General features: G+C 40.1%; 1 protein-coding gene across 3 annotated transcripts in view; it reads right to left on the reverse strand.

Annotated features, from left to right (window-relative positions):
- The window catches only part of Znf106 (zinc finger protein 106), a 64,772-nt gene that overhangs the window by 7,557 nt on the left and 38,812 nt on the right, over nucleotides 1–18,403 (reverse strand). Inside the window, exons 8-19 of one of the 3 annotated variants that reach the window (XM_005381333.2) lie at nucleotides 16,496–16,565; nucleotides 13,257–13,411; nucleotides 13,113–13,173; nucleotides 12,304–12,645; nucleotides 9,401–10,160; nucleotides 9,083–9,138; nucleotides 8,350–8,495; nucleotides 6,488–6,622; nucleotides 5,105–5,221; nucleotides 2,568–2,759; nucleotides 2,086–2,148; nucleotides 646–765 (exon numbers count right to left, since the gene is read on the reverse strand). In XM_005381333.2, the coding sequence (XP_005381390.1) occupies nucleotides 646–765; nucleotides 2,086–2,148; nucleotides 2,568–2,759; nucleotides 5,105–5,221; nucleotides 6,488–6,622; nucleotides 8,350–8,495; nucleotides 9,083–9,138; nucleotides 9,401–10,160; nucleotides 12,304–12,645; nucleotides 13,113–13,173; nucleotides 13,257–13,411; nucleotides 16,496–16,565 (2,217 nt within the window). Of the gene's footprint in view, nucleotides 1–645; nucleotides 766–2,085; nucleotides 2,149–2,567; nucleotides 2,760–5,104; nucleotides 5,222–6,487; nucleotides 6,623–8,349; nucleotides 8,496–9,082; nucleotides 9,139–9,400; nucleotides 10,161–12,303; nucleotides 12,646–13,112; nucleotides 13,174–13,256; nucleotides 13,415–16,495; nucleotides 16,566–18,403 lie in introns of all 3 variants that reach the window. The other 2 variants (XM_013512461.1, XM_013512460.1) reach the window with 2 other exon arrangements.

Consider the following 18,403-nt stretch of genomic DNA (forward strand, 5'->3'; position numbering starts at 1 on the left):
GGTTTAAAACTGCACCTCAGGCACTAACATGAAGTACTAGCGATATTCTAACAGAGATACAATTTAACGATAGTTGTCATTGTCCCAACCTCCCCACCCACCCACCATACTGGGGATTAAACCCAATGACTGGCACATGCTAGGCAAATGTTCTACCCCTGAGTTATATCCCCAGCCCTTCTTTGAGATAGTGTCTAAGTTGCCCAAGAATAGCCTTGAATTTGCAATCTGTTGGCCTCAGCCTCCTCCTCTGCTGAGATTATAGATGTGCGCTACTGTACCAGGCATCAGTCATTCTTAAATCCCACTTAAGAGGGGAGGTGGTAATTAGAAATAGAGGAACTGGTTTCTTTAGGATCAGTCTCAAACATGAAAATGCACACAGGAGAACTGCACTATTTTAAGAGGCCAGGTTGCTCTCCAGAAACCGTTTAGCGGAGTCTGACATCCATGAGTTTGATCCCATGCACTTTAGCACAGTGTCTCTAAAGGGTGGCCCTCAGGCCCATTCTGTAGCTATCTAGTGTGCTTGTGAAAATGTATTCTTGTGCTCCAACCCTGCCTTGTCATACCAAAGCCCAACACCAATCCCAGACAAACAATCTCCCCAAATCATTTAGAAAAAACACTGGATCTAAATCCTACCTGCAATTCATAGACACGAACAAATTTATCCAGGCAAGCAGTCACCATCACTTTTCCTAGGATATTCACCACAGTCACTGCATGATTGTGACCTTTATAGATCCGCACAAGCTCACCAGTCTACATCAGAAAAAGAGTTAAGAATCACTAGACTTTACGCAAGATTCCTTCCTATTTTTCTTTCTATTTCTGAGGTTTCTATAATTCTATGATTCCAAGAGGCATAATTCTGAGGCTACCTGCAAAAATAACTAAAGAGCTCCCAAGCATCTGTTACCTATCCAATGTACAGGAAATACATCCTCACAGAAAGAGTCTAATGTTACCAAAAAGTAAGGGCCACAACTCTTTGTATTTTATAGCTCCTGAAGTACAGGCAGAGCAACCCTAATCCAAAAATATGAAACTCGGGGCTGGGGATTTAGCTCAGCGGTACAGAGCCTGCCTCACCAGTGCAACGTCGTGAGTTCAATTCCTGGTAACAGAAGAAAAACAAAAACAAACAAACAAAAATATGAAACTCAAAATGCTCTAAAATCCAAAACATTTTGAGAGGAGACTTGTACTACAAATGGAAAATTCCACATCTGACTTCTTTTGACAGACCAGTCAAAACACAGGCACATTAAAAATATAAAATTATTTTTGGGCTATGTGTAAATGAAACAAATAAATTTTGTGTTTAGAGTTGGATCCCACCCCCAAGCTAACTCATGTATATGCAAATATCCCCAAATCTACAAAAGTCTAAAATCTGAAATACTTCTGGTTCCCAAGAATTCAGATGAGGGATGGTCAACCCGTACTTTTGCTTTTACTATTCCATAGACCCTGACCTTGACGAGTTCCTTAGGTGGGATTATGCTCTGGATTACAGACCAGGAACTGAGTTTCAGAGAGCTGCCTTTATGATCTAAGTATAGAATCTCAGCTGTTTTTATTTGTTCTATTTTAAACTCCATATCATGTCCACTTTCTGAGAGCCTCAGCTGCTCAATTTATCTCAATTTAAATGAGGCATTCAAACAAAATCCTGCATGAGCTTTGAGTCTGTTCCCCATTTTTAAAACAATTGGCAGGGGGTTCTGAGACAGGGACAGGGTCTATGTCGTTCAGGCTGGCTTTGAACTCACTATGTAGCCCAAGCCAACCTTGAACTCACAATGATTCTCCTGCCTCAGCCTCCCAAGTGCTAGGATTACAGATATGTGCCACCATGCCCAGCCCCATTAAAGTTTTTGATGAGGTTTCAGAAAAAAATTTTTTTTGATGAGGTGAGAATTTTCAGGTTGTTTAATCCAAGAGCATATGCACAGGGATCAGCATTAATCCTTTAACTGGATAAAAGGCTTAATTTAAATTGCAAGAAGTCTGAGAAGCTTTTAAGTGTGAACCAATATCTTATCAGAGATTTCCTTGCACTACAGCAACACAGCTTACATGAATATTGTGAGCATGGACGGACTGATCACTGGAGCCACTGAACACAAGGTCATTCACCACCTTCAATGAAACAATTGAGTTCATTAGATTCTACACAAGGTCTCAGTTTGCTGTAACTTGTAATACAAACTAGCAGATTCTAATTTTCATACTATTTCAAGGTGGGCATGAACTATGTATAAAATAATGTTTCCCAGTCCAATTTTCTCTACTGATACTTACACCCCACCACTAGGCAAGCTGATGGATTCATGATGTTACCTTCCCAGAATTATCAGAAAGGCATCAGAGTTGTATTGACCTTCTACAATAAAACATACTCTTAACTGTTTCTCGGCTAATATATTAAAGAGCAGCATGCTACTTGGTGACCCAGGCATTAATAATCTTTTCAAGACGTCTGTGAGCTGAGTAATGGGAAATACCACTCAACACCCTTCCACTAGCACAGACCCCTCCTGTTGCTACACTATACTTGCCTTCATGCACAGAATGGTCTTGGTATGGCTCTCCAGGGTTCTGAGGAGCAGTCCGTTCCGAGCATCCCGCACACTAATGGTACAGTCATAAGATCCCACAACCAGCAGCTTTCGGGAACCTTCTTGAGCTGTGGCAAGACAGCTGACGGCCCTCGGCCCGTGGCATTCAAAAATCTCGAGTTGTTTGTTGTTCTGAAAAATAAGCCATCATTATATAAAGCAAAAGCAATGGGGCTAGAAAAGCTCAAAACCAACTAACTAAAATTATAAGAAACTCTCAGCTCCATCACTGGTCCTCTCACTGTGTAGCTCAGGCTGGCCTTGAACTCACAATGATCCTCTTGCCTCTGCCTCCAGAGTGTTAGGACTACAGACATGTGCCACCACACCCAGCTCCATTAAAATTTTTGATGAGGTTTCAGAAAAAAAAATTTTTTGGATAAGACTGGAATTTTCTCATACCCATTCCAAATTCTTAACTTCCCAACCCTTGCTGCTTCCGCTCCAATGCTCTTGCTATGATCATGACCTCCTTTCTACCCTGATCTAAAAAGGGCAAATTCATAAACAATAAATTTTTAGTATTCCCTGGATTGAACCCAGGGAGTAATAAGCACCATCCCCAGCCTTTTTATTTTTCTATTTTGAGACAGGGTCTCATTTAATTTGCCTAGGTGGGTCTCAAATTTATAATCCTCCTGCCTCAGTCTCTAGAATAGCTGGAATTATAGGCATGTGCCACCAACCCTGGCTCATAATAAACTATTTTGTACTTCAACCTACATACTATCCTGATCCTAATGAACAGTTTTCTTTTTATGCTCTTTTCCCCTTCCCTTTACGATAATAAAAGATAGAACCTAGCCCCAATCTTCAAAATTCATGTCTATAAAAAGATGCTTATAATTGCCTCTAAACTGGCCATGGTAGTGCATGGCTACAATTCCAGAACTCAGGAGGCTGAGGCAGGACAGCTCCACGTTTGAGACCAGCCTGGGCTACATGGTAAGTTCAAGGCCAGCCTGAACCATGTAATGAGATGCTATCTCAAACAAACAAACAACTGTCATCTTTTTCAGTTCGTTAACCAAAACTCTTCCATTTAAAATATTTAGGCCTCATGTGGTAGCACACACCTATAATCCCAGCACTCAGAAGGCTGAGGCAGTAGGATCATTTTGAGTTTGAGGCCAGTGTAGGCTACATAGTGAGTTCAAGGCTAGTCTGAACTACAAAGTGAGACCCCACCTCAAAAAGTAAATTAACTAAAATTTTGTGATTGTCTTTCCTCAAATATCTCGCTTGTAATTTCTCTCTACCTTTGATAATAATCTTATAAAAGAGAAGAGAATTAAGTAATTAGCAAGTTTTTATCCTTTATAATTTTTTTTGGTTTTTTTGAAACAGGATCTTGCTACACAGTCCAGGCTGGCCTTTAACTCAGCAATTCTCCTGCCTCTGCCTCCCAAGTGCTGAGATTATAGGCTTGCACCATTACACCCAGCTGTGGTAGTCTTCAAACTGCACTTTTTTATAAAGGCAGATAATTTTATTGCATCTCTTACAGTAGTTCTAGCTACATGCAATATATACGTGACACTGTAACAGAAAACATTCTAACATACTATTAGAAGATGACCAGAGGATATGTTGGCTATTATCCATTTCTCCTGAGATTACATCTTTCATCTACTTCCTTCCCTTTATCCTTAGTGTAACCTTTCATGTCAGCTTCCATTACAAAGCTTCTTAAATGATCTCCCAGCTTCCACTAACACTAATCTTTCCCAATTTCGTCAACTCTATAGCAATTGTTTCTAAAATACAAATAGACACAACACATATATGCTCCCTCTGGTTAACATGTCAAGAGGAAGTCAAACTATCTTAGCAAAACATAAGGCATCAAGAACTTCCTAACTTACCCTGGGGCCTAGCACATAACAGATGTTCAATAAAGTTTTACTGAAACAAATGAATTACCTTTGGTTAGGAAGGGTCACATGGGCCTCAAAGCAAATCTGACTTACCTTACAGAACAAGCCATCTCATTAACTGTACATCAGTTCCCAACCATACCAATGTGTTATGAAGGAATTCAGCTTCTTTTTTCATGATGTCATTTTTTTTCCCAACATCTTTTTGAGACAGGATCTCACTATGCAGTTCAGGCTGACCTTGAACTCACTTTGTAGCCCAGGATGCCTGGAACTCACAGTGATCCTCCTGCCTCAGCCTCCAGAATGCTGGGATTACAGGCGTGCGCCACCACATCCAGCAATAGTGTCATTCTTAAAATAAGACAGGCTGATTTAACCTGTGATGTGTTATTTGATCCCAAATTTACATTGGTCTGGCACATGTGAGTCTAAGCAGACAGGATGGAGGACGTTGTTTCGTTTATATCAGAAGGTAAAATTTCTCAGGAACAGTTCTGTTATTTCCTCACACAAGCACATACAAATGCCTGACTGCCCCTACCCCTCCTCATTTCCAAGTAGAAAGGGAGTTCAGTCTTCTCTGCCCTGACCACTGACCTTTGTGTTGAAGGTGACCACAGTGCCATTTGCTAGTCCTACATACAGGATTCGCCATCGACTATGGAGACAGAGAACCCGGTCTTCCAGCTTTAACTCCTCTAAGCATATTCGGGTCTAACAAAAGGAAACAACACCTAGTGAGCAGATAGTAGTGGCAAGTGAAATATGAGAAGAATTCTCCTCTGGGGGATATAGCTCAACGGCACAAGCACCTGCCTGGCAAGCAGAAGGTCCTAAATTTGATTTCCGGTACCAAAGGAGGGGAAAAAAAGACAAGAATTCTCCTGAAAGCAGTTTAAAATGACTCTAATAAGGAAAAAAAACCTGGCATACTTTTTTGTAGAGATCTTAGATCTCTTCCTGCTTTAAAACAGGAGGCCAGAGACTCCTGGCTCTGGCTAAAAACGAAAAAAAATTCTAATAATGATACCTATGTTTCTAATTATGAATACAGACACTTTTCAAAGGCACTATCTTACTGTCTTAAGGGGACGAAGATCAGAGATAAGGCAGTATTTGAAAAAATGAATTGTCTTGGGTGAAAGAAAATATATGATGTAGTTTTTTAATGATAGTTTTATATAAGTTAAAAAAAAACTTTTAAAGGAAAATGGGGATTACAGGTGTATGTTTGATACATACATTAATCGAAAGTGCTTTCCTCCAATCACTTCTTTACTTTATTAGCTCCCAAATACCTCCCTCAACTATGGTTCTTCAACTGGACCACAGTTACCCAGGAAGCTTTTTTTGTTTTTTCCTGTACTAGGGAATGAAACCAGGGTCTTCTTGCTGTGTTATATCCCCAGATATAGTTGTCTTGGCCAATGGTCTATCACTGAGCTACTCCTGCATTTATTGTATTTAATTGTTAATGCAATTTTCTCTCATTTCTTTCAATGTATTTAGGTTTCAAAAACTCTCAACAGGAGATATTCACCTGTAATTCTGATTTTTTTTTTTTTTTTTTTTTTTTTTTTGGTTTTTCTCCGGTACCGGGAACGGAACTCACGACTTTGCGCTTGCCAGGCAGGCGCTTTGCCGCTGAGCTAAATCCCCAGCCCAATTCTGCAGATTTAAACAAACTTCAACAGTTTGTTTTTTATTCTATTTAGGGTTAATTTTGGCAAGTGAACATATGATGTAAAAATAAAAATTAATGCGGAAAAACCAAGGGAAGTATACTATTAATAGTAGAAAATAAATACACACTGGTGGAGAGAGACAGAAAATGTGGTTTCTGTTTAAGGTAACAGACCTAAGGTTTATCAATGTGCAAAAACAGGTTTAGAAGCAAAACAAGAGACGCAAGTTGATAGAATGGAGTATCCCATTCTCCATTCTCCACCCTTCTCTTCTGATTTCTCTGGGCCCACTTACCTTAATACTGTAGCAGCGAATGGTGTGATCACTGGCACCCGTGTAGAGTGCAGCAGTCTTCTCAGAGGTCTGAGTAACCAGGAGGCAGTTCACTTTGGAAGAATGGCCCTCAAAGACACCAATACATTTCCGACTCTAAAGTCAAACACAGATCAGATTATTACTTGAAAGATGTGGAAGGATTAGATAAGGCATTTCTTCAACTCAACAAAATAATGCAAAACTTTTACTTCACTGCTGTGTTTTCAATGCCTACAATAGTGTCTGGTACACAGAAAGTGTCAAAGAAATATCTGTTCACTGATCAGTGAATAGTTCCATGTTCTGAGGTACCTCTATGTCAGCTGATCTGTACTAAAAAATAATGATTCACTGTAACACAGGCCAGACTTTTTTTCCAGCTATACTAGGGCTTGAACCCAGAGCTTTCTATATTAAACTACAACCCCCAGCCCTTTTCTCTTTTTTTTTATTTTGACATACAGGGTCTCACTAAGTTGTCCAGGCTGGGCTTAAACTTGCCATCCTCCTGCCTCAACTTCCCAGAGTTCTGGGATTAGAAGTATGTGCCACCCTGCCTAACTCAGAATTTTAATGCCTTGGGCAAGGTTCTCTAACATACAGACCAAGGATCTTACAAATCTAAAGTGTAGCTAATTACCCAGAAAAGTTGTATATTTGATCTTTAGTTTAAAAGAATGTTCCACAATATTAAAAACTGTCAGATGCTGTCACAGGCCCTTGTGGTCCAGGTGCGGTTGCTTAAGGGAATATCTTAAACGTTACCTCTGTGTCCATACCAAGATCTACTCAGAATGTACATGCACATACATACTCATACAGCCACGCACATACTCATACACATCTCCTGCAATTTAAAGTTAGACCCAGTGCCCTGGATCTTATACTTACACTTCCCTGTGTCATTGCTTCTTCAGTGATCTGGACATTTATCTTATCACTAGACTGAAGGAATACCGTTACTTGCCTACAGCGAACACATCTTCCTGCTCTGTAGTGTTCACTGACTTCAGTAATGTACTTACTTTCACAGTGCCTTTCAGAAAATAATGATACTAAAGTTTCCTGGCTATCATTGTTCACAACCAAAGTATTACATTCAAAACTTAAAAGTTCATTCTTTTTTGGTACGGGGGAATTGAACCCAGGACCTTGCGCTTGCTAGGCAGGCACTTATACCACTGAGCTATCTCCCTGGCCCCTAAAAAGTTCATTCTTTTGAGAAATGAATATCAGGTCATGGGAAGTATGAGGCAGTGGAAAAGTATGCATCTCCTTAAGAACTTGGATTCTGTAATTTATCAAGGGTGAGGGTGAAAATGTTCCCTCTCATACTTCCCCAGCATTCATTCCTCTGGTACGTAGTTGGGACCTCATTAGCCCAAAACCTATTGGTGTAATTCCGTTCCATCTGTCTCAGGTGACTATTCAAGAAGAAAAGCACAGGACTTTTTCTGGTAAGAGGAAGAACAAACCTCAGAAGTACCTGACAGGGAACTACCTTTTGGGAAAAGATGCTATCAGAGAAGGCAGAGTTGAGAGAAAGAAATTACACACCTGCTGATGTGCTAGATCTACTGCTTCTAAAATCACCCTAAGGCCCCTGGAAATTCCTTTATCATTTAAGAGAGTATGAGTGAATTTTCTTTTCTTTCCTTTTTTTTTTTTTGGCTTTTTTGAGACAAGGTCTCGCCACATAGTTCAGTCTGGCCTCAAATTTGCAGGGATCCTCCTACCTCAGCCTCCCCAGTGCTGGGATTACAAGTGTGTGCCACATGCCTGGCAAGTAAGATTTTCTAAAACCTGCAACCAAAAACACTGAAAATATTACATGTACTTACCACCAGATTATATACTCGGACAGTTTTATCTCCTGAACAGGTATATAGTAAATTTCCAAATATTTGAATTGCATTCACTGCAGCTTGGTGCCCTTCAAAGCTTCCTTCTGTGGGCTCATCATCATCGCCTGGCTCTGAAGATATTTCTAGAAAAGAAGAAGTATCAGAGCCATGTCCCCTGAAAAGATACTCAAAACCTTTATACCACATAGTGATCCCTGAATTAAATTTAAAAAGAAAAATTCTCCTTAAAGCCTAATTTTACTAGCAGAATATCACAGCCTTTATTAAAGAACTTCGCTATGAAGATTCTACAATAAGGAAAGGCAGAGAAGACCTTTCACTTAGGAAAAAGGTCTTTCTAGCATGAGCTTCTGAGTGATACTTGGAAGGTAGCTAATCTCGCTCCACACTATCTCCCATAATTCCAAACAGCTTTTCTCTGAGTAAGGCATTATTCATCAAGCAGTTTTTTCTCAAAGCAAAAACTCCTGGAGCCAATGAAATGCTAGCACTGAGAAGAAAAACAAGACAAAGGAGCCAGACAGGAGACTGGCAGCAGAAACTCGAAGATGTCAGGAGTGAAGATCTAGTGCTGCGCTGGGCAATGTTCTCCGTGCAGCCCCTCCCCACTCTCCTATTCTGTAAACATATTCAGTACTAAAATGCAGGCTCTAAATTTACAAAGCTTTTTTGTCTGTGGTTAATTTAAACAAAACAAAGCAACAAATACCTGAGGAGTTCTTTGAGCCTTTTAGGGAGCTGATCACAGTCTGAGTTTCTGCCACACTACAAAGTAATAGCAAAAGTCTATGAGAACAGTACACGGAGCAAAACTAAAAACTTTCTAATTCAAAGGATTTTTCTAAACAATGGGCAAAGCAGTAATGATATATCTGAAATAATTTTCTATAAAGAGAAACAAAACCAGTGAATATTTACAACACAGACAAAAGAAGAAGTAGAAAAATTGATTTATGACAAAAATTTATTTTTTTAAAAAAAGCCTGATAAAAGTTGTTCTGATTGGCCCAATACAACAACACCTTACCTTACAAGGACACCGTCCTTGTTGTGAGTGACAATCTCACTGGTGGAGGTGACTTCATCACAACCAGAACGGGAAGTTTCTGCTGGGTTTTGCTCTGCAGTGCCCCAAATATCTTTTTTGGAGGGGCTATCTGGTTTTTCTTCCCCAGATTCAGAAGAATCAATGGCTACTACTTCTAACTGAGGATGAGGAACTTCTAGGACTTCCAGAGAGGAGTCGCTTTCCGGCTCATCTCGGACACTCTCCTGTTCCCGACTCGTTCTGCTGTCTTCCCAGGTAGAGGTGGTCACTTTCCCACCTTTAGGTAACTTGCCCATCTTTACTTTCCTTACAGGTTTAGCAGTAAATACATCCTGCTCAGTGTCACTATTCTCAGGAACATGGGCTGCCCGTAGTGTTTTTTTCTTCCGAAGTTTCTTCTTTTTTTTGTTTCCTCTGGTTTCAAGGGATGTCAGAGTAGATTCTGCCTGTTGCTCAGGTTCCTCAGTGGGAGAGGGAGGTTCCTTCTCCACAGGGGTTTCTGAAGCAAAAGATAATCTTAGAAAAGAACTGCTACAGGCCTCAGACCCACTGTTGCCTTGGGCTGGTTCTTCCCCTTCTTTATTTATGCCAGGAAGATCAGTTGATTGGGAAAAGGGAGAGTTTTCTCTGCTTCTGCTATTTCCTTGCTCCACAGAAAACTTCAGATCTTGGTTAGGCTCCTGGCAACTTTCTGTTGCCATAAGGCCTGAATTAATTAGATGACTGTCACCGATTTCTCCTGAATTGAAAACAAAACAAACCATTGCATCTTTTTTTTTTCTTTCTTTCTTCAGTACTAGGCATTGAACCCAGGGGATTCACATCAAGTTACACCCCGATTCCTTTTTTGTTTCTTTAAAATAGGAGCCCCTATATAGGCCAGGCTCGCCTGAAACTCACCAAGATTCTCCTGCCTCAGCCTCTCAAGTGCTGGGATTATAGGTGTGCACCACCCTGCCTGGCCCCCAGCCTTTTTTTATGTTTTTTTTTTGAGACAGGGTCTTGCCAAGTCACTAAGTTGGCCAGGATGGGCTCAAACCTGTAGTCCTTCTGCCTCAGCTTCCTAGAGGGCTAGGATTACAGGTATGTACCACCCTGCACAGCTTATTCACCTTTTTTGAGTATGTTTGCTATCATAGCCATGAACTGCAAATTACCAAATAATGTCTCAATAATATGCTCACAAAACTATGACTGTCACAGCTAGCTGTTAACTCACTTTTCAGTTTCCCATAACTTACATTCCTTTTCCTGTATTAATCTCAATACAGATATTTATTAGTCCCTACAAAAGCTCCTTCAATGTTGGTCCACACCTGTAATACTAGCACACTGAGAAGCTGAGGCAAGAGGATCGAAAATTCAAGCCCAGCTTGAGCTATTTAATGAGACTCTGTCTCAGAATAAAATTGTAAAAAGGGGTAGGGATGTAGTTCAGTGGCAGAGCACCCCTGGGATTGATAACCAATACCACAAAGGGAAAAAAAAAGGATATTTGATATTAATATGTTAATTAGCACTGCATCAACAGAGTACTGGTAGCAAAAACTAAACTAATTAGCCAGGCGTGGTGGCACATACCTACAATCCCAGCACTCGGGAGGCTGAGACAGGAGGATTGCCATGAGTTTCCAAGGCCAGCCTGGGCTACATAGTGAGTTCAGGGTCAGCTTAAACTGCATGGTGAGACCCTGTATCAAAAAAACCAAAAAAAAAAACTAAACTAATTTTTCAGATTTTTTGTTTCCCCTCAAGAAATCATATAAAGCCAGTTTGCTTTTTTAACTTAACTTTCATTATAGCACTGTGTGTGTATGTGTGTGTGTGTGTGTGTGTGTGTGCACACACGCGCGCATATGTATGTGTACATACTGAGAATTGAACCCAAGGCCTTTATACTGAGCTATAATTCTAGTCCTTGTTTTACTTTTTTATTTTGAGATAGGGTCTCATTAAGCCACTAAATTGTCCAGGCAACCCTCCTGCCTCAGCCTCCCAGAGAGGCTGCCCAGCTAATATGACACCATATGATTACAAAAACTTCTAATAGTATTTTAAATATCTAAGAAGTTACTCTCAAATGCTAATCAGGTGTTATTTTATGAGGAGTAAAAAGTTTTTTAAAAAAACCACTCTACTGCCCAAAACTACCCAAGTTCTTGTTAAATGACTTCAAACCCCAGAACTCTGTGCCCTTCTTTATCATGGCTACCTACCTCCCAGGCTTGTATCAGTCCTGGCTTGTATTTGAGATAAAAGACAGTTAAGTGCTGAGAAATTTGGGCATGTATCTTAACTAGAAAACTGCCTGGGCCAGGGATATAGCTCAGCAGCACAAGCGCCTGCCTGGCATGCACAAGGTCCTGAGTTCGATTCCCAGTACCAAAAAAAAAAAAGAAAAGAAAAGAAAACTGCCTGAACAACTTTAGCCTATTTATCACAAAGGCCCTATAAGTCTACACCCTCTTTAATAAAGGTAGCCTTTTAGGTGTTAATGCAAAATCAACTCAATAACCTTAGAAAAACTTGGGGAAAAGTCTCTGACATTTAAGTTACGTTCTGAAATATTTTAAAATAACCCTCCCAGCTAGGCATGGTGGCGCACATTTGTAATCCCAGTACTTGGGAGGATGAAGTGGAAGGATCACCATGAGTTCAAGGCAGGCGGGCTCTACAGTGAGTTCAAGGCCAGTCCAAGCTACATAGCAAGACCCTGTCTTAAAACAACAACAAGAACAAAAACCCTCCCATGTGAAGGGCCTTTCAATGAAAAATTAATGGTAATGACTTTAGTTTTAATTAGCAAGTATGGCTTTACAGACTGATATGCAATTGTCCTAATTTACTAGAGATGACTTTAACCCAGAAGAAAGCTTACTTACTATTAGCTTGCAATAACTCCTTGGGCACACTGCAAGCAGAACCTTCTGACATGGTATTCACATTCTCGGGCTGTTCGGGAGACATGGGCTCTTGTTTAACCTGAACTGAGGAGTCTGGAGCAGGGATACTGCCATGGGCTTGGAATGCAGCAGATGTGGCTACGTGGAAAGGGGCTCCAGTAGGTGATGGGCACACATGGGAAGGAGATGGCTCCAGAAAAGCTGGGAAAAGTGGAGCAGGCAGCAGTGTGGGATCAGCAGATGACTGAGACCTGTTGTTCTTCTGTTCTCGGGTGAGGTTATAGGCAGCCTGGTCTGGGTGCTCAGAAGGTTCATACGTTTCTAGAATGGGAGATAAATACACACAAATGCAAAAATGCTACCTGTGAAGTCAGTTTTTTTCTGAGCCAATTTGCATTTTAAAGACTAGATAAGAATTTTAAATTAATAAATATATTAGTGTACATCTTCATAATTCAAAACAGAATGATTACCAAGGGTACAGCTAGAACTGGCATCAACATTTCAATTTTTCAAAATTTTAAGTAAGTGACACAAAGTTACCATTAGTTATACTAAAAAAGAGCCAAGATTTGTACACAGGCCTTTGGATTCCTAACCCAAACCTAAATAGAACAACAGTTGTGTAGTTCTGGGTTGTGTAGGCTACAGGGTTTTTACAGAAGGATGAAACAAAGACATGAGAAGAATTACATGATCCCTTCATGACTCCTTTTCCTTCTCTATAGACAACCAAAAGCAGTAAGTTCAGGGTTGGGGTTCAAGTTCATCAGACACACTCTGGATACCTTGCAATCCCTGCAGAATCTGTATCCTATGGGTCCTCAGTGCACTCATCTCCATAGTTATCTAAAAACAAAGTACGTGGTTAAGCATACTGAAATCCAACCCTGAGATGATCTGTTGTCATTAAACCATTCATATCCTGTTACCTGCTGCTTGAGCACAAGTAGCCTCTGAACTTCAATGTATGCAGTCTGCAGGGCTGCCCGGGCTTGCAGAAGGTTGTTATCCATGCACTGCAGGGATTTGCTTAGTTCTTCCTCTCTTAAGGAGATATTCAGCAGCTGGTCAACCTGAGATCGTTCTGCTGAAAGATCATAAGTCCAAGCTTAATGCTAGAGATTTCCCTACAATCATAGGACTACTCCGAAGACTGAAGTTCATAAATGACTTAGGATTAGTCTTTATTTTCTCAGTGTCACTGGAAACTCAATAAATCTCACAAAACATATGGTCAGGACTAATGACATCAGCAGAGGCAGGAGGATTTTGAGTTTGAGGCCAGCCTGGGCTACACAGCAAGACCTTGTCATAAATAAATAAAAAATACATACATACACACACACACAAATAAATACATACATACATGTATAAATAAAACTGATATCAAAGCTAGAAACCAAAGATGTGCTGTCTGACCCAACCCCCAGCTCCCACCTTTACCTCTCCAAGGGAACTCTCTGTCTAGGCACATCAGCTCTTCTAAGTTTCACCTCCCACACTTCCATTACCTACCATCCACTTCACTCAAGACTTGCTCAGACTGGTCCCAGATCTAGACTACTTGCACTCTCCTTCCAAGCCATATTCCTCTAGTCTGTCAGCTAACTTTAAATAATTTCCTTTAGTCAGATTACTTGTTTTTTTTTAACTAATTATTTTTTAGTTCCTTACATATTCTGAACATGAAACATTTGTCACATATATAGTTTGTAGATGTTTTCACCATGTGTTAGATTGTCTTTTTCTCTGATTGTGTCTTTGATACATATACAGAGGCTTTTTAGTTTGATGTAGTCCCATTTATCAATCTTGCTTTGGAGGTCTTTTTTTTTTTTTTAATAGGGTCTCACTATATAGTTCAGGCTGGCCTTGAACTCACTATGTAACCCAGGCTGGCCTCAAACTCGATCCTTCCACATCAGCTTTCCAAGTGCTGGGATTACAGGCATGCACCACCATGCCTGGCTTGCTTTGGGGGTCTTATCCAAAAAATCCTTGCCTATTCCTGTGTTCTGATGTATTTCCTCTGTGTTTTCTTCTGGTAGCTTCATTTTCTTTACTGGAAAAGGCTTCCTAAAGAAAATACAACTTCGATATTGTGTCAGCAGAAACCCAAACGGTCCGTTTCTCCTACCACACACTTACAACACAGATGCTTATGACACCAGATGTATAAAGCAAGATGTGTCAAGAAAGCAATCAGTTCTGCAGTGGACACCAGCTGTATGCCCTCCAAATCACTCCAACACTATTTACCTGAAGATAGCATCAGATCCCACAAGTTTAGGACTCAGACCACAAGATTAACCTCATATTTCAGGACAGCTGCAAACCCCAAATTGTTTTATTTGTGCTTCTGATGGGTGTAAATTAAGGTTCTCACAACCACTCCTCAAGTTTGGTTAATCTGCTAGCATGGATGACATAAGAAAACGTTTATATTTACTAGTTTATTATAAAGGACACAGATGAAGAGATGCATAGCGCAAGGTATATGGAAAGCAACGTGGAGTGTCCATGCCCTCCAGAGATGCCGTGCTCCAGGAACCTCCACGTGCTCAGCGAGCTGATGAGCTTCAAACCCTGTCTTTTGGAGTTTTTATGGAGACTTCATTATATAGACAGGAATGATTAAATCTTTGGACACCAGTGATTCATTTAACCTTCAACTCCTCCCATCTCTGGAAGTTAAAGGGTGAGACTGAGAGTCCTAACCCTTAAATTCTGTGTTAGTTTTTCAGATAACCAACTTTATCTTGAAGCTAGGAGGGTCAGTCAGCTGGGAAGTCAGAGTCAGTTCATTAACATATAAAAAGACTCACTTTGGAGCTTCTGAGGATTTTAAAGTTGTATGCCAGTAAACAGAATGAAGACCAATTTTTTATGCAATGGAGTACTACTCAGCTATAAAGAAGGGTAAATGGGAGACGCTTATAGGTAAATGGACGTAACTTGAGACCACACTCATAAGTGAAATACATCAGACTCACATGTGTAAACATTGTATTGTCTCCCTAGTGTGAGAGGCTGAAAGAGTAAATAAGATCCAAAATGTACAACAGATATTGTGAAATGGGAAAAAACTGTTCAAAAGGAAAGAGAAACTGGGATGGGGAAAAGAAGAAAGGAAGGGAAATGCAAAATATATATATATAATATATATATATGAATATGAGATAGTTAAGATAGTTATACTACTATTTTTTCTTGTTCATCGAAAAGGTTTGTGCTAACATTGTTTGGACAATTAAATGCCTAAATCTTGTACTCTCAGTAACTAATTTAAAGATTAAAAATATGCAATGTACTAGCCATTGTTACTCTCCTATTATCTTGTTTTGAAATTCTGGGGTTTTTTTCTCTTTAAAATAAAATTTAAAAAATAGAAGACAACCAAAACTGTATTTCACAATATCATGATATGCCACATTTCACTAATTTAAAATGCTCTATTATGTGTATTTATCATCGTTATGTTTGTTACTAACTCAGTATGCCAAGACCTCTTCCCTAAACACCAGATCCACATATACAACTGTTAACTGTAATACCCTAGTGAGTATCTCAAAGGTCCACTTGGTGAAAGGATCCAAAAGGAACTCAATCTTGCTCCACCCTCCATCTGCTCCCATCACGGAGTTTTCTGGCTATATAAATGGTATCATCATTTACCTGGTTGCCTCAGCCAGAAACTAGAGTTCTCCATGAACTCTCCCTTATCTATCCTATCTACTCACCCAAAACTCACCCATTACTTCCTTCAAGGAAAGCAAGAGTCACTGAAACCCATCAGTAGGGAAGTAATGATAACATAATGTCTCTCCTTAATCTGTATTAGCAAAGCAACCAAGATGCCAAAAACCAAAAAAGGAAATGGCTATCAATGACCAAGACAGATAATGTTTTTAATAAATCAACTGTTTCTTTTCATTCCAAGGGGAAGGTCCAATGAGACTTTCAAGGTTCATACTAAGATATGCAGCCTTAGCTTCCAGGTCACATGTCCTTTCTAGCTATTACTGGGTGTAGGAGGAAATGAAACTTTGCTCTACTCTTTAGCAAGACAATATTGTCCACTAAATAATAAATGGATGATTGGTGTTTTCATGACCACAAGCTGTGCTACAAGAACAACAACTTTCTGCTAGAATATTCTGTATCATACCTTTCTTTCCCTTAATTTTCCTTCTTTTATTTTTTCTCTCAAGACTTGGGAGTTCAGGAGAAGATCCATCCTGAAGAAATAAAGAAATTTTAATAATATTAAGGCTTATCCAAGAGAGCAAAAAAGTGAATTCTAAGATAGTCACAAGCTGTCCTTCACTATTGCTATCATGTCTTAACAAGATAACAGGAGTCTCACATATAACTCAAATATTAGTTAAAAGAATGTACTTTAAAAAAAATACAGAATCTAAGATCAAATGCCCCCCAGTATCCTACAGGTAATAAAAGTCCATGGGACTTAGGCAAAGCATTCCATAGATGAAAGAACTGATAGTCATTAACATATACTGAGTTCATCTTGGTATAGTTTCTACTTTGTTTTTGTTTTTTGACACAGGGTGTCATTAGGTAGTTCAGGCTGACTTTGAACATGTATGTATCCCTGAATGGCCTTGAACTTGCAATCCTCATCATATCTGGCTGTTTTCTATTTTTAATTTTAGCATGAAAATATTTACAACAAGAAGCTAAACCATCTATGAGAAAAATCTCAAGATGGTAACTTTGTCAAAAGACAATCTCAGCTGGGCCTAGTGGCACTTGCCTGTAATCCCAGCACTCAGGAGGCTGAGGCAGGAGGATCGTTGCAAGTTCGAGGCCACCCTGGGCTACAAAGTGAGCTCAAAGCCAGCCTGAACTACACAGACCCTGCAATCTCAAGCTTCAAGTGTATTTCAAATCATCTAATAATATTCCCTGTAGAGTGTCTAGCTTTTTCTTTTTGAGACAGGTTCTCATTATGTAGCCCAGCCTGGCCTCAAACTCACAGTGATCCTCCTGCCTCTGCCTCCTGAGTGCTAGGATTATAGGCGTGCACCATCATGCCTGGCCACATGGTGTCTAGTTGAAAGGAACAGAGTTAAAATTTGAAATGGGTCTAAAATCCATCACATTACTGTTTATGTCATTCTATTAATTTTTTGTTTTTGTTTTTGTTGTTTTCTAGTCCTGGGGATTGGGAGTTGGGGAACTGGGCTCTTCGCACTGAGCTACATCCCCAACTTTCTTTACTGTTGTAAGACAGGGTTTTGCGGAATTGCCTAGGCTTGGTTCTGATTTCAGCCTCCCAGAGTGCGGGAACTGCAGGAATGTACCGCCATGCCTACCTACTGCCTTGTTTTAACAGGCACACTTTTTCACAGGGCTAATCACTTCCAGCAACTTGTGTTTTAGAAAGAAATCCTGAGAGGGCTAAGCCATTTGTGTGACAGGAATGCCAGAAAAGCAAAACTGGTATGAGTGAAGAAAAAGACTTTTTTTTTCAGGGCCAGGCTGGGCAACTAAAAGACAAAAGATAGAATTATAAAGACAGTCAACAGATAGACACACAGACAGACAGACAGACAGACAGACATGGCTAGGCATGGTAGTACACGCCTATAATCCCAGGCTGAAGTGGAGGATCACAAATTAAAGCTCTGTTTGAACAACTTAGCAAGACCCTGTCTGAGAAGGAAATAAAAGAGCTGGGTGGGCCAGGGATGTAGCTCAGCAGTGCAGGGCCTGCCTGGCAAGCATAAGGCCCTGAGTTTGATTCCTGATACCAAAAAAAAAAAAAAGGGCTGGGAATGTAGATTAGTACTCCCTGGGTTCAATCTCCAGGACTACAAAAAATGCAACAAAATAAAGCTGGGAGTGGTAGTTGCATGCCTTCTAATCCCAGCTCCTGGTACCTGGTAGACAGAGGTAAGAGGATTGCCAAGTTCAAGGCCAGGCTGGGCAACTTAGTGGAATCCTGTCTCCAAATAAAATAAAAATGGCTGAGGGGGTGTGGCTCAGTGGCACAGAGCTTTCTAGATGCACTAAGCCCTGGTTCAATCCCTAGTACTGTAAAAAAAAAAAAAAA

This window comes from Chinchilla lanigera, unplaced genomic scaffold (genome assembly GCF_000276665.1).
Source record: "Chinchilla lanigera isolate Chin_1 unplaced genomic scaffold, ChiLan1.0 scaffold00015, whole genome shotgun sequence".
NCBI classification, from domain to species: Eukaryota; Metazoa; Chordata; class Mammalia; order Rodentia; family Chinchillidae; genus Chinchilla; species Chinchilla lanigera.